General features: G+C 34.6%; 1 protein-coding gene across 3 annotated transcripts in view; it reads left to right on the forward strand.

Annotated features, from left to right (window-relative positions):
• The window catches only part of Mtx2 (metaxin 2), a 60782-nt gene that overhangs the window by 29131 nt on the left and 18436 nt on the right, over positions 1–13215 (forward strand). For 2 of the 3 annotated variants that reach the window (XM_004857731.3, XM_087200718.1), the window contains one exon: positions 10932–11004. In XM_004857731.3, coding sequence (XP_004857788.1) covers positions 10932–11004 — 73 coding nt within the window. Of the gene's footprint in view, positions 1–10682; positions 10717–10931; positions 11005–13215 lie in introns of all 3 variants that reach the window. The other variant, XM_087200723.1, reaches the window with a different exon arrangement.

A 13215-nucleotide genomic window follows, 5' to 3' on the forward strand; every position in this document is an offset into this window, starting at 1 on the left:
ATACAGTATCAACATAATCGATCTAGCAGCATTATATTTGAGCTGAAAATACACTTAAATTTGAGGCCATGTGAGTGAAACATCTTTCATATAGTTCTAAGATGAAATTACCCTTGAATGAATAGCATCTTCATTTATCTTCAAACCTCTTCTGTGCGCTTAGTGAATCTACTCTTTCAACATTCTACAACAAGAATTACATTATACCCTTATACCACAGTACTTCTGCAGTGTGAAATAGATTGGTTTAGAAAATGAACCTGGCTTTGCTATAAATTACATTCACAGGTACAAAGGAATGTGTTATTTTATTTAAAATACTCACAAATATAATTAAGGTCTTAATTTATGTTAAACTACAAATATGGCTATTACCGTAACTGGATTAGGAACTTAATCTGTCACTTCAAGAATGATACCTTACAGTTTTCATTTGTAACCTTAGATACATTATTTCAATTATAGAGTCTGCAGCTGTTTGATATAAAGAATGAATTATTTTGTGGATAGATTTGTTCATGGTTTTTAATTTTAAAACATGCCTCTTCCGTAAGGTGGAAAATAATTCTTCAGTTGTCACAGATTTTCCTTTGTGTCCTTGTGAAATAAGATATGAATTAAAATTCAAAATCATTTTGATTTTGTGCCTTGAAAATGGCATTACATGCTTGAGAATAGTCCTTAGTGAATTCTTACATAAAATGTTTCAGATTTAATTATGAAATGAATAGAAGCTTTGTCCTAAAGAAGAAAACCTGAGGTCTCCTGTCTAAGGACAGCCTTACCTGGTTGGACTGAAAAATGGATTGTTCCCTATCTAGAATTTGGACGGCTTTCTTAGTCTGGCTTACATAAATTTAGAAGCTGTGTTTATAACACCTTGAATTCTATAATATTAATCAATGTAAAACATCCGATCTTTAAAATTTTTATTAAGGACAGTTCTTTAAAAAATTTGAGTTATTTTAATGCTTTTATTGGTAAATAGTGCTTTTACTGCTTAAATGCAATTAAAGAGAGTATTGTTATGTATTTAATTTATAAGATAAATGTTCATTTTGTTTTCAAAGTAAAGAAAAGAAAGGGATAAGGGTATAACTTAGTAATAAAGTGCTTGCCTAGCATGCATGAGGCCCAGAATTTGATCCTCAGCACTGAAAAAGGGAAGATAGTTGGTGCTGCTAATTGGTCAGCGATTTACTATTGGGTTGCTATTAGTTAATTAAAATGAAATGAATATATTTTATGTTCCTGCCATCTACTATTCAACTTATCATGAGAAGTTTAAAAGTTTTGTAACTGTTACTTTTCTCCATCAGTAATATTATTTTGTTTCAATATAATAGAACTTTATAAAATTCATTATAGAATTTAGAAAAAAAGTAATTTTTTTCATTTACTTAACTGAATGCCAGCTATACTACTGATATTGTGTTAGGTTCTTGAGTTACAATAATTATTCTTTCTGTACCTTTGACTGTTTTATAACTTTTTTTTTGGAACTGGGGATCGAACTCGGGATCTTGTGCTTGTGAGGCAGGTGGCGGCACCACTGAGCTAAATCCCCAGCCCCATCCAGGTTTTTGTTTTGTGCAGGGTTCGTACCCAGGGCCCTTCTTGTGCTAGGCAGAACCCCTGAGCTAAATTCCCAGCCCAACTTTTTTTTTGGTACTGGGGCTCGAACTCGGGACCTTGAACTTGCAAGGCAGGCAGTGGAGCCACTGAGCTAAATCCCCGGCCCCTGTTTTGCCAGTTTTGATCCTAAAACTTTATATAATAGGGAAAACTTATACATTTTCCTATTCTGATTGCCTTCTTTGTTGCCCTCAGAAAGAATCTGATTTTTTTTTTTCCCCTACAGTTGTTAGATGTTGATGTATCTAAAAACTTAGTCAAATATTCCAGTAGTGTGTCCATGGTGGCCCCCCCCCCCCCACCACTGGGGATCAAACTCAGGACCTTGCACTTGCAAGGCAGGTGTGGTGCCACTGAGCTAAATGCTAAGTCCCTGGCCCTCCAGTAGTTTTTAGGTGAGAGTTTTACTAAGAAAGGTTTTATTTTCTGATGTGATCTACTTTGTGTATGTTCTCAGATAGCATTTTGGGTGACAAACTTGATGTATGTAAATCTTTTCTGTTTGGTACCGGGGATCAAACTCGGGTCCTTGCAATTGCACAGTGGGTGGTGAAACCACTCAGCTAAATCCCCGACCCTGTAAAGCTTTTTTTTTGCTCATTGACTTGTGATTTGTGATTACTGCACAGGTAATTCTTTTTCATTAAGTTGAATTTGTGTTATAGTTTTCTAAGGCATTGTTTACTTATTGATTTCTTAAAATATCTCTTCATTTTAATAGAAGTTATGTTTCTTTGAAAGCATTGAGCTTTGGATTCAAAAAGTTACAAAATGCTAATCTTTAGCTTGCTAGTTTGAACTTAGGTGTTATTAAATTTATGATTTTGAATACCTATGGCCTGTTTATTAAGAAATGTTTATCAGCAGGCTGTTGTATGCTGGGGACAGTGTAATGAACAAATAAACACAGTCTGAAGGTCTGAATTTACTAATGGAGTGTGTATTTTGAATCTTTTCTTTTTTTTTGGTACCAGGGATTGAACTCGGGTCCTTGCGCTTGCGCAGCAGGCGACGAAACCACTGAGCTAAATCCCTGGCCCCTGGAGTGTGTATTTTGAAGAAGGAGGTCTTTTGTCAGTTCACTTCTCAGTGTATATGATTTTGAAAAATTATTTACAAAGTAAAATTTGTTATCTTTGTTCACAATATTTTTATACATTTGTTTTTGCTTAGAGAAGATATATATATTATTGCATATATAGTATACAATAGAATAATTATATACTATATACTATAAAATAGATTTTTAGATGTATAAAAATATAAATCATAGTCAATGTTCATTCTTTTAAAACGTGCTTTGGAATGGTCTTTTATTCTTTCAATATCTATTTAGAGATTTTTACTTTAGTGCACAATTTTGCTGTTTTGATTTTATAGAAATACAATTAATTGGAGTGTATAATAATAACTTTTTTCTCCTAAGTAGGTATTAAAAAATAATGAAGTGAAGTCAGCTTTCTTTTGCATTTGTCAAGGTTAAGTAATCTTTTTTCATTTGCAGATAATGACAAATGAGTATTTTTGTTACAAATACTATTACTAATATTAATAATAATAATACCTTACATTTATTGAATTACTCTGTGCCAGGTGATGTATAGAAAGTATACCTGACAAACTGCCTTAATTCTGCAATGAGAAGGCTTATGACATAAGGGAACTTTCTCAAGCTGACACAGTCACCAAGATTCTACCCAACAATCCCTCACTGGGCAGCTTCTCTATTAACTGATTGTTCTATATTGACTCTTAAGATGATGAAGGGGATTCCTGTTTTTCCAGTGTATGTAATAGAGAAGTGGTAATTAGCAAAGACAATCTGAAAACTCCTGAGCCTCCCCTTCCCAACAAAATCTCCTTATCTCACAGTTTTTCCTGTCTTGGTAAGTGGCACTTCTATCTTTCTAGTTGTTTAAGCCAGAAACATTGAGTCGTATTTTGAGTTCTCACTTTTTCTGTGGTCCACACTGTTATCAGCAAACCCTCTTGGCCCTCCCTTAAAATTATAGCCTGAATATGACATCCTCCACTTTTCATCATTCCCAGCCTGGTTCATGCCACCATTATTTCTTGTTGGATCATTACAGAATTCTCTTAGTTCTGCTTCCATAGTTCTGTCCTGCACAGTCTAAGATCTGTATGTTTTTGTAGACCTTTAATGTGTCATTCAGATTCTAGCAGTCCTCAGATTAACATGTAGGTATTCCCCATTTCACTCAAAAGTGCAAGCTGAAATCCTTAGGAATTACTTGCAAGATTCTACATGAGTTTTTGTTTGCCTCTCTTATCTCTTACTGCTTACTTCCTTGTTCCCACATTGTCACACTGGCCTCATTACTGTTCCTGAAAGATGCTAGTTGAAGCACAGCCTGTTTTATGCCTTTGAACTTGGACTCTTCCCTTAAATACAGAGTCTGCCAAAAAAAATGTATACACACTTTGGGGAAAACAAAATATTTTAATACTAAATTCATTGAGACATCATGAGATTAATGCAAATTACCTTCAGCCTCTACAGTTACAAGAGATACTCCAAGTGGTGGACATTAGCTTTTGAACATTTATTAGTACAGTGAACTGCTGCTTGGTTAACCTTGGTCACTGATATTGCTGCACATGCATTTTCAATTTGTTCACTAAGGGCTGGCAGTGGGATTGGGATTTCTGTGATATACAACATTCTCTAGGGTCCCCCATATGAGGGTAATACCATCTGTTGAAAAAACATCATACTATTTTTCTTTTCCTGAAGTTCGTGTAATTTTTTTGGCAAACTCTATATCTACTTGGCTCACTCCCTAACTTTCTAAGGTTTATGTTTAAATTATTGCCTTGTTGCTGAGCCCTTATCTGACCACCTTGTGTGTTAATACACATGTACTGCTTTGTATTTCTAAGTAGTAGGACTTACCGTGCATATTTTCTGGTTTATTTGCTTGTTGTTTGTCTCCTTTTGGATATAATTTCCATCAGGGCTGAGACTTTGTTTGCTGCTCTATTCCCAGTGACTAGAACAGTTCCTGATAAATACCAAGTACTCAATAAATGTGTTGAATATATGCTTCTGGACATGCAGAGTTGTATTCTTCTATTAAGTTAGCATACCAGGAAGCTACACAAAGGCTAATAAATTAGCCTTTTGCAAGCCTTTTTGAGATATGTTTTAATGTTTGACCTTAGGCTGTTACGAGAAGAAACCACATAAAAGGCAGTTCTGCACTTGGTGTATGTTGTCCTATGGCATTCAGTAGCCCTTGTATAAGATTCCAGATGAGAAATATCATATAGAATATTTTAGATCTAAACTATAACAAGTACCTGTCTTGGTAGAATTCAGTCATAGTTTCTTAGCTGCTAGTAAAGTAAAGCAGAGAATTATTAAGTGTAAAGAATGCAGAATCTTCCTCCCTCCCTCCTTCCTATATATATATATTTTTTCCTTCCTATATCTTTAAACCTCTGTGTACCTCTATTTTCTCATCTTACGATAGAAATACTTGTTGTACTGACCTCATAGGGTAAAACTCTTATGCAAGTGTCTGGAATACAGTAAGTACTAAATAAATATTAGCCATTATAATTTTTCTTTGAAGTTGTCTACCTGCTGTCTTCATTTTGTTTCCTGTCAGTTCCTTTTTCTATGGTTTGTTTTAGCTCTTTTTGTTTGAGGCTTTCCCCAAATATCTCTTGATCTCTGCCAATGATTTATAGTTAAAAGTGAGTCACTAAAAATCTGATGAGATGAGCTTTTTTTTGACATGTGGGTGTCACTTAGACTGATTTGATTATATATCGACCTGGGCTTTTTTGTGGGGCACTCTCACCCCCACCCCAACTAAAACAATCATTTAGTTTTATTTTAATCCAGAGAGATGTCGTGAAGTGATAGCCTGTTTCGGTGCTGAGAGGGAGAAGGGTACCATGGATCTCTTCAGTTAGTGTGTGAACTTTACTGTCCTCTTTTCTGTGTCATCCCTCTCTTGTGCTTAAAAAAAATCCCTCTCCTAGAAACAGGAGTCTCTAATTAGATTTCTCCAAAGAATAAGCCTTTCTCTTGCATAGATTAGGGGAGGGCTGATTATATCTGATTATATGCTGCTTATGTAGAGTTTCATCCAGTCCTATATGCAGTCCCATAACTCTCCTCTGCTTACTTTCTTTTTTCTTTTTTTTGGTGCTAGGGGTTAAACCCAGGCCCTTGCACTGGGTTACACCCCCCCAGATCCTTTTTATTTTTATTTGAGACAGAGTCTCACTAAGTGACTAAGCTGCTCAAGCTTGCTATTCTCTTGCCTCAGCCTCCCAGAGTGGTAAGATTACCAGAGTGCTGCCTTTTTCCAATTTTGAAATCTTCTGTGTTTCTTTAATGCAGATGTATTGACTTTCTAGGCTCTTAGGTTTCAGTTTCCTCTATGCCACCCCTCTCCCAGTCTGCTTTCCATCTTACAAAAATGGGTTGATATCTGTGGTCTGCTTTTGTCTTTTCCCCATTCTTTGTTTTTGTTTTATATCTTTTTTATTTCTTTACTGTTATTTCAATAGAATTTTTGAAAAGTTGCAGAGGTAAATGTGTAAAATCAGTTCTTAATATTTAACCGCTTACTGATAATTTGCTGCTTATTCTTTTCAATTTTTTTCAAGTAAAAAAGAAATCCAGGTACCCTACCCTTTCAATGAATTTTTTTGACATTTAAGAATTCAATTAATTTACCCAATATGTTAAAATTACATTGCGCTTATTAAATTTCAGGGTCTTAAAGGTCAGGTACTGGCTGTGTGCATGTGCCTATTTAAAAGTCTCTACTGTGTGTAGGTATTCAGTAAATTTATATTCAAAGAATGAATGTTGACTAATTTATTTATTCTTTGGTTCTTAGCTTTTACATGTTAATTTGGTTGATTATTTTAGCATTTGGGATTGCTCAACAAATGAGTGACCCTATATTAGTTCTTTTTGAAATTGGAGATATTATGGTATGTAGTGTGTCATCATTTTCAAAAGTTGATTGATTACTGCATATTTTTGTGCATTGTACTGTTATGCAGGTTGTTATTATATTAGCCTAGTCACTTTCAGATGATATCAGCCTCTTGTGCCACAGTCTCTTTTATGTAGATTACTGTTACTGTGGACTCAGGCTGACCATCCAGTTGACGTCATCACATCATGGTGTGATCATGGATGTATTTTATATCTTTGCTCTTCAATAAATACAGAGGCCACTAGACACAGATGCCTGTTGAGCACTTGAAATGGAGCTCGTTTGACTGGGAAACCGAATTTAAAATATCATTCAATTTTAATAAATTTATGCTGAACCTAAATAGCAACATGTGACTGGTTTCTATGTTGGATAGCTTGGTTACAAAACATTTTTCTGATAATGCACTAAATTTTGTTTTTTGTGCCCCACCCCCATGCTGGGGATCAAACCCAGGGCTTTGTGCATGTTTGGCAATGTGCCAGGTATTTGATTAAATTGTTTTATGTTGTTATTCATCTGAATTGGTTTGGAATAAAGTATCCAACTGAAAAATAAAAGATGAATTATCCTAGGTTTATTCTTATAACTACATTTTCTTTGGATTTATATAAAAATAAGAATGTGTAGATTGCTATTTCAGAATTGAAAATAAAATGTGTTTTAAGTTGGTGTATCATGCCTGTTACTTGAAGTTTTTTTATGTGGTGTTAAAAATTGAAATGAAAGTGAAAGGTGAAGCTACTATTTTGGAACTTCTCAGATTTTCTTCTGTTCTACAGTACTGTTTCAGTCAAACCTTGCTTTTGTTTTGAAATTTTTATATTATTAAAGACAGTCATTGTAATGTATTTGCATTTTTAATGTTTGCATGGAAATACTGGGTTTTTTTTTTTGGTACTGGGGATCGAACTCGGGTCCTTGCACTTGTGAGGCAGGCCTGTGGCAGAACCACTGAGCTAAATCCCCAGCCCTGGAAATACTGTTTTTGTGACATCAAACTTTTTTGTGAGCTCAGAGTAATTTAGAAAATTTTTTTGAATCAGTGATGAATAATTGTACTAAATATAAAACTATATAAAACTATAAAATATAAAATTAATCACTGGCTAATCCAAATTTTGCCATCATTTGAAGTCTGTGATAAATTAAATGTTAAATCGGTCATAATTCAGTTTTTTAAAATAAAGAAGTGAAAAAATCCTGGGATCTAGAAGCATGAATTTGATCACAGAACATTATGGTCTGCTTAACATTTTGTTAGAGAAATACAACCTTATGGAATATTTGTAAGTAGAGTTAACCCAATGGATGTAAGTCAGCAAAATTTACTATAATTTTCTGTCACATAGTATTATATTGTTAACCAGCAACTGAATGTTATCCAGACCTTTGAGAAGATGTAGTAGACATTTTTTCATACTCTTTTACTCTGCTGAAGGCCTCAGTCCTTCTGAGTCTCTCATTCTTCGCAGATGACTTTTTTCCTCATTTCCTTTTTCTCATTCATTTTCTTGACCTTATCAATGTGTAGTCACCACTGATCCCTGTCATTACAGTGAAAGAAGTGTCCTGTCTGCTTACAAAACTTATCCCTCCACTTGTGCTCTTATTCTGTTCCCTTTTGTCTTCTCATGGATCTTGTATATCAGTTATCACACCTGTTTCTTGTAATTTCGGCATATCTCCATCCATCCAGGTTTTTTTTTTTTTGGTGCCAGGTATTGAACTCAGGACCTTGGGCTTGCAAGGCAGGTGGCAGCACCACTGAGCTAAATCCTGGCCCTACCCAGGGTTTTGTTTTGTGCAGGGTTCATACCCAGGCCCTTCCATGTGCTAGGCAGGTACTCTTTCCCCTGAGCCACACCCATGCCCCCCAGCCACAGTCTTCATCTTCACTGTTGATGCACAGGTAGAGGAGGGCTTTGACTTCTGCCCCCTTCTTTTCTTCTGATCCACCCCATTGAAAGCTGTTTATAATCTGATTCTTTACATCCTAGGCAGCCTACCACGTGATTTTAATACATGGTGAGGGAACTGCCGTCCTAGCCTATAATGCTGGGTGCATGAGAAAGAAGCTCACTTGTTGCCTATAGACTGGAATCACAAGCTGTAGCATTTAGTTACTTTAGTTAGTTTACACTTAGGTGCAGAAGAATCAACTTTTGGTTGGGTGAAGTAGTGTTTAACCTAGAAACAGAAAGTTAGGATTAGGTTTGGCTATGACAGAAACCCAAAATAGTAGTGATGTAAAGAGATAGGAGTATTTCTTTTGTAAACACAGGTAATCCAGCTGGGGATTTAGCTCAGTGGTGCTGCCACCTGCCTTGCAAGCGCAAGGTCCCGAGTTTGATCCCTGGTACCAAAAAAAAAGTTGGTATTTGTAAACACAGGTAATCCAGGTTTGGTGACCCTGATTTTTAAGAACCTAAGCTCTTTTGCTCTTGTTGCTTCATCATGTACAACACTTGGCTTCTGTGTCACAGTTCATTTTGGCTGCTTTAGCTCTAGCCATTTTTTTCACATTCCAGCCAGCAGGACCTTTTAAAGGTCACATTGGCCAGACTTGAGACATTGACCAAACCCAGTTGCAAAGAAGACTGGACAATAAACATTTTAAATTTCATGCAGCCATGCGTATAGATATAAATCATAAGTTCTACTACTGTAGGGGAACGGAAGAGCATAAATGGGGGTATGGAGATTACTAACAGCTTCTGTCAAACTAAATTCTTGGCAGCTTTGGTTGAACCACTATGAAATGTTTATTGTAATCATTGCACTATCTTAGATTAGTTCTGGAAGAATGAGGGAGACAGTGGGGAAGGTGATAAAAATAAAAAAATTAGAATATACTCCTTGGCTTTCTAAGAGATTTCACTCACTTGAGATCAGACATGCATACGTCAGTTGCAGAGCAATATAACAATCTGAGGGTTTAGTAGAGAACAATGAGACTTGAGGGATTTATTTTTAGAGGGAACCGTTCCTAGAAGACTGGAATTTTGGGAATATAGGTTTAAAGAAGAAAACTGATGTGCTTTTGGGTAAATGGGTTCTTTGTGCAAAGTACCGTATTAATCATTGTTGAATACTCTTGCTACATAGTCTTAAGACTGATTTCCAATCCAGAACTTAGGAAGGAATTGTAATGAACAATTCTTATGAGAAATCTCTGTTGGGCTGGAGTAGGATGTTCTATTCATAATTTAATATATAATGAGCGTTAGATGTGTTTATTAATTTATCTCAACTTACATTTGACCATTTCTAATAGTTCTTCTAATTTCAAAATAGATAAAATGTTTTCCAACTTGTAGTAATTAGAACAATTGCAATTTATGATCTCCCAATTAAATGAACAATTTTATAGAAAGAACATGAATAAATTTTGTGAGCGGAGAAAAAGAAGCCAAAAAGTCACAAAAGAGAGAACAACTAAACTTTGAGTATTATAAAAAATAGTAGATTTGGTAGAGGTTCATTAGTGTCCTAAAACATTTAAAAATGAATTAGCATGAGATTGCAATGCAGTTTTGTATTTTTTCATTTAATATAATATATCTTTTCTTTGTCATAAAAATTCTTTAAAAACACGAGCTTTTAAAATGATTGTATAATATTTTGTGGTTTGTATTTGTTATAATGATTTACCTATACCCTATTGTTAGAATTTAAGTTCTTTGTAAAATTTTTGTTCCTATAAGCCAAGTGAAAATAAACAATTTAAGTCTTAAAAAATGAATTAATGAGCGTAGGAGTTACTAGGAGTTTTAGTATTATTGGAGAGAATATTGAAGTAGCTGAAGTAGCATTTTGAGTTTTCCTGAAAGGCAGACAGATGAGCCTGCAGAGAGTAGTGGAATTTAACAGTTAATACCTTATAAAAACCAGGCTTTAGTTATCTATCGAAGAAAATTAAAGCAATGTATAATACTGCTTACTTATACAAACTAATATAGCAAAATAAGTGTATAACTTAAAACTTTCCTTAAGTATATGTAAATCCTTTGAGTTTCCTATTTACTAGTGTCTAAGTCATTTTTTTTTTCTTGGTACCAGGGATTGAACTCAGGACCTTGCAGTTGCGAGCCAGGTGATGGAACCACTGAGCATTTTTAAATCCCTGGCCCAGTCATACTGTTTTTTTCATAGTGAAACATTTTATTTTTGTTTATTTATTAAAAATTTGTTCATTTTTTCCTAATAGAATGTTACTGTATGAGCTATTAAGTTTAGGAAAGAAAGAAAAAATTCAGTCAAATATGCATATGCTTACATTGGACTTATTTTATGTATCTTTATTTACAGGCCTTTTTGCAGATGTGTAATCTGCCCATCAAAGTGGTTTGTAGGGCAAATGCAGAACATATGTCTCCATCTGGTAAGTATGTTCCAGAGTGATAACATTATAGTGATCTCCTAGTTTGTATCTAGGTGTTAAAAATGCTTGAGTTTTTTGTTTACTGTTTGAAAATTTTCATTTATTTTAGTACATGTTTATGTTACAGAATAATGTTTGTTCTTGGAAACTGATACATGTAACATTATTTTGCTTATTTTCAATCTCTTTAAGCCCCTCTTTTTTCTTCCCCCCGAATCCCTTCGTTATCTCCAAGCATATCTTCTAATTTCTTGTCATTTCTCCTTTATTTTATTAATTCATGTGTAATTCAGGTTTCTCATATAAGAGAAAGCATGCAATATTTAAGTGAGTGTGGCTTATTTCACTTAGAATAATGGTTTCAAGTTTCACCCATTTTCCTGCAAATGAAATGATTCCATTCTTCTTCACAGCTGAATAATATTCCATTGTATATATTCCCATTTGGCTGGGTATGTTTGCTCATTTAACTCTGGTAGGAAATCGTTACTGGGGAATTATTTTAAATAGTAAATATTAAGGAAATCTATGGTGCCAGATTTCCCCAGTTTTACTTACATAGGACTTTACTCTTCCAAAAACAAATTTTAATATTAGTTGTTTTAAATATGATTCAAATAATTTTCTGTATAAAAATGTAGTGCTACATAGCTGATGAATAAATGTTAAATAGAACTGGCCTAGAATACTTAAATGATGGCTTTTCTGGAGCAGTAATATCATACAGAAACACTCCTTCAAGAGTAAACCATCAAGTAAACCATCAAACTGGTTATTGTGTGTCTTACTGCCCTTTTTTTTTTTTGGTACTGGGGATCAAACTTGGGACCTTGTGCTTGTGATGCAGGCGGTGGAACCACTGAGCTAAATCCCCGGCCTCTCTTACTGGCTTTTAAGGAGATGTTTAACAACTTCTTTATTGTGATGTGATAATTTAGGAATGACTTGTGTGAAGCACTTTTTTTCAGCCTTTAAATTCTTAAAGGTGATAATTGTCAAAAGGTATGAAAACACCTTGTACACACTGAAGGTTCTGTATGATTACATATACATTTATGAGGCTTATGATATATATTTAGAAAACTTTTTTTGTTTTGTTTTGTTCTTTGAGACAGGGTCTCGCTGTATGGTTCAGGCTGGCCTTGAACTCACTGTATAGTCTAGGCTGGCCTAAAACTCAAAGAGATCCTCGTGCCTCAGCCTTCTGATTTCTGGGATTACAGGCACGCACCACCACACCAAGCTAGAAAACATTTTCATAAAATTATTTTCTAGACTTTTAGATGTAAATATATGTTAAATTCTTGGAGGCCATTAACTCACTTATGGTTATTTTTATATGTAGGTTTTATAAACTTTATTGAATTCTGGTGAAATACGTTGTTTTCAGTCTATTTCTTTCTTCTGTATAGTCATACAAAAAGAATTTATATATACATACGAAAAGCTTAGTAGGGCCGGAGATTTAGCTCATTGGTTCTGGCGCCTGCCTCCCAAGTGCAAGGTCCCGAGTTTGATGCCCGGTACCCAAAAAAAAAAGTAATCTAATACTAAAGTTAATATCTTTGGCAAATAAGAAATCATATATTTCATCTACCTGTTTAAGTTTCTATACTGAGTGTCATTTAGGTAGGTATCTACTTTTTTATATTCTCTGCGATAAACACAAATATTAGTGAAACATGGAACACATTTGTACATTCATGTAGAGTACATTTTATTCATAAGAGGAGTCTCAGTAGAAAATGGCATTTTCTCAACTTATTTACATTTCATCATATCTCAAGTTAATATCCTCTTTTATCATTTGATTTAGTATGATAAGTGACCTTTTTTTAATTGCTTGCTTGATCTTGTGACAAACTTTTTATCTTTTTTTTTTTGGTACGAGGGACTAAACTCAGGCTCTTGAGCTTGTGAGGCAGGCACTGGAACCAGTGAGCTAAATCCCCGGCCCAAATTTTTTAAAACAAAGAATATAGAACAGTCAGAAGACTGCTTGGCTATTAGTTAAGGAATCTTTATTTCTGTGACTTTGTCACATCTATTTCCTTGAGAAGTTTTTCCTTGTCTTCCTTGAGCCTTGGTTACTATAATGTGAAGTGGTCAGATTAGATGACATCCGAAGTCCTTTCTGACATTCTGCAAATTTGCATGGCAACAAGTTCTCACTTTCTTTACAAATGAGAGTTTTAAAACTGAGCGTCCTGC

The sequence above is a fragment of the Heterocephalus glaber genome, unplaced genomic scaffold, assembly GCF_053883595.1.
Source record: "Heterocephalus glaber isolate CG9 unplaced genomic scaffold, H.glaber_assembly_v1.0 deba00000347, whole genome shotgun sequence".
In the NCBI taxonomy this organism is placed as follows: domain Eukaryota; kingdom Metazoa; phylum Chordata; class Mammalia; order Rodentia; family Bathyergidae; genus Heterocephalus; species Heterocephalus glaber.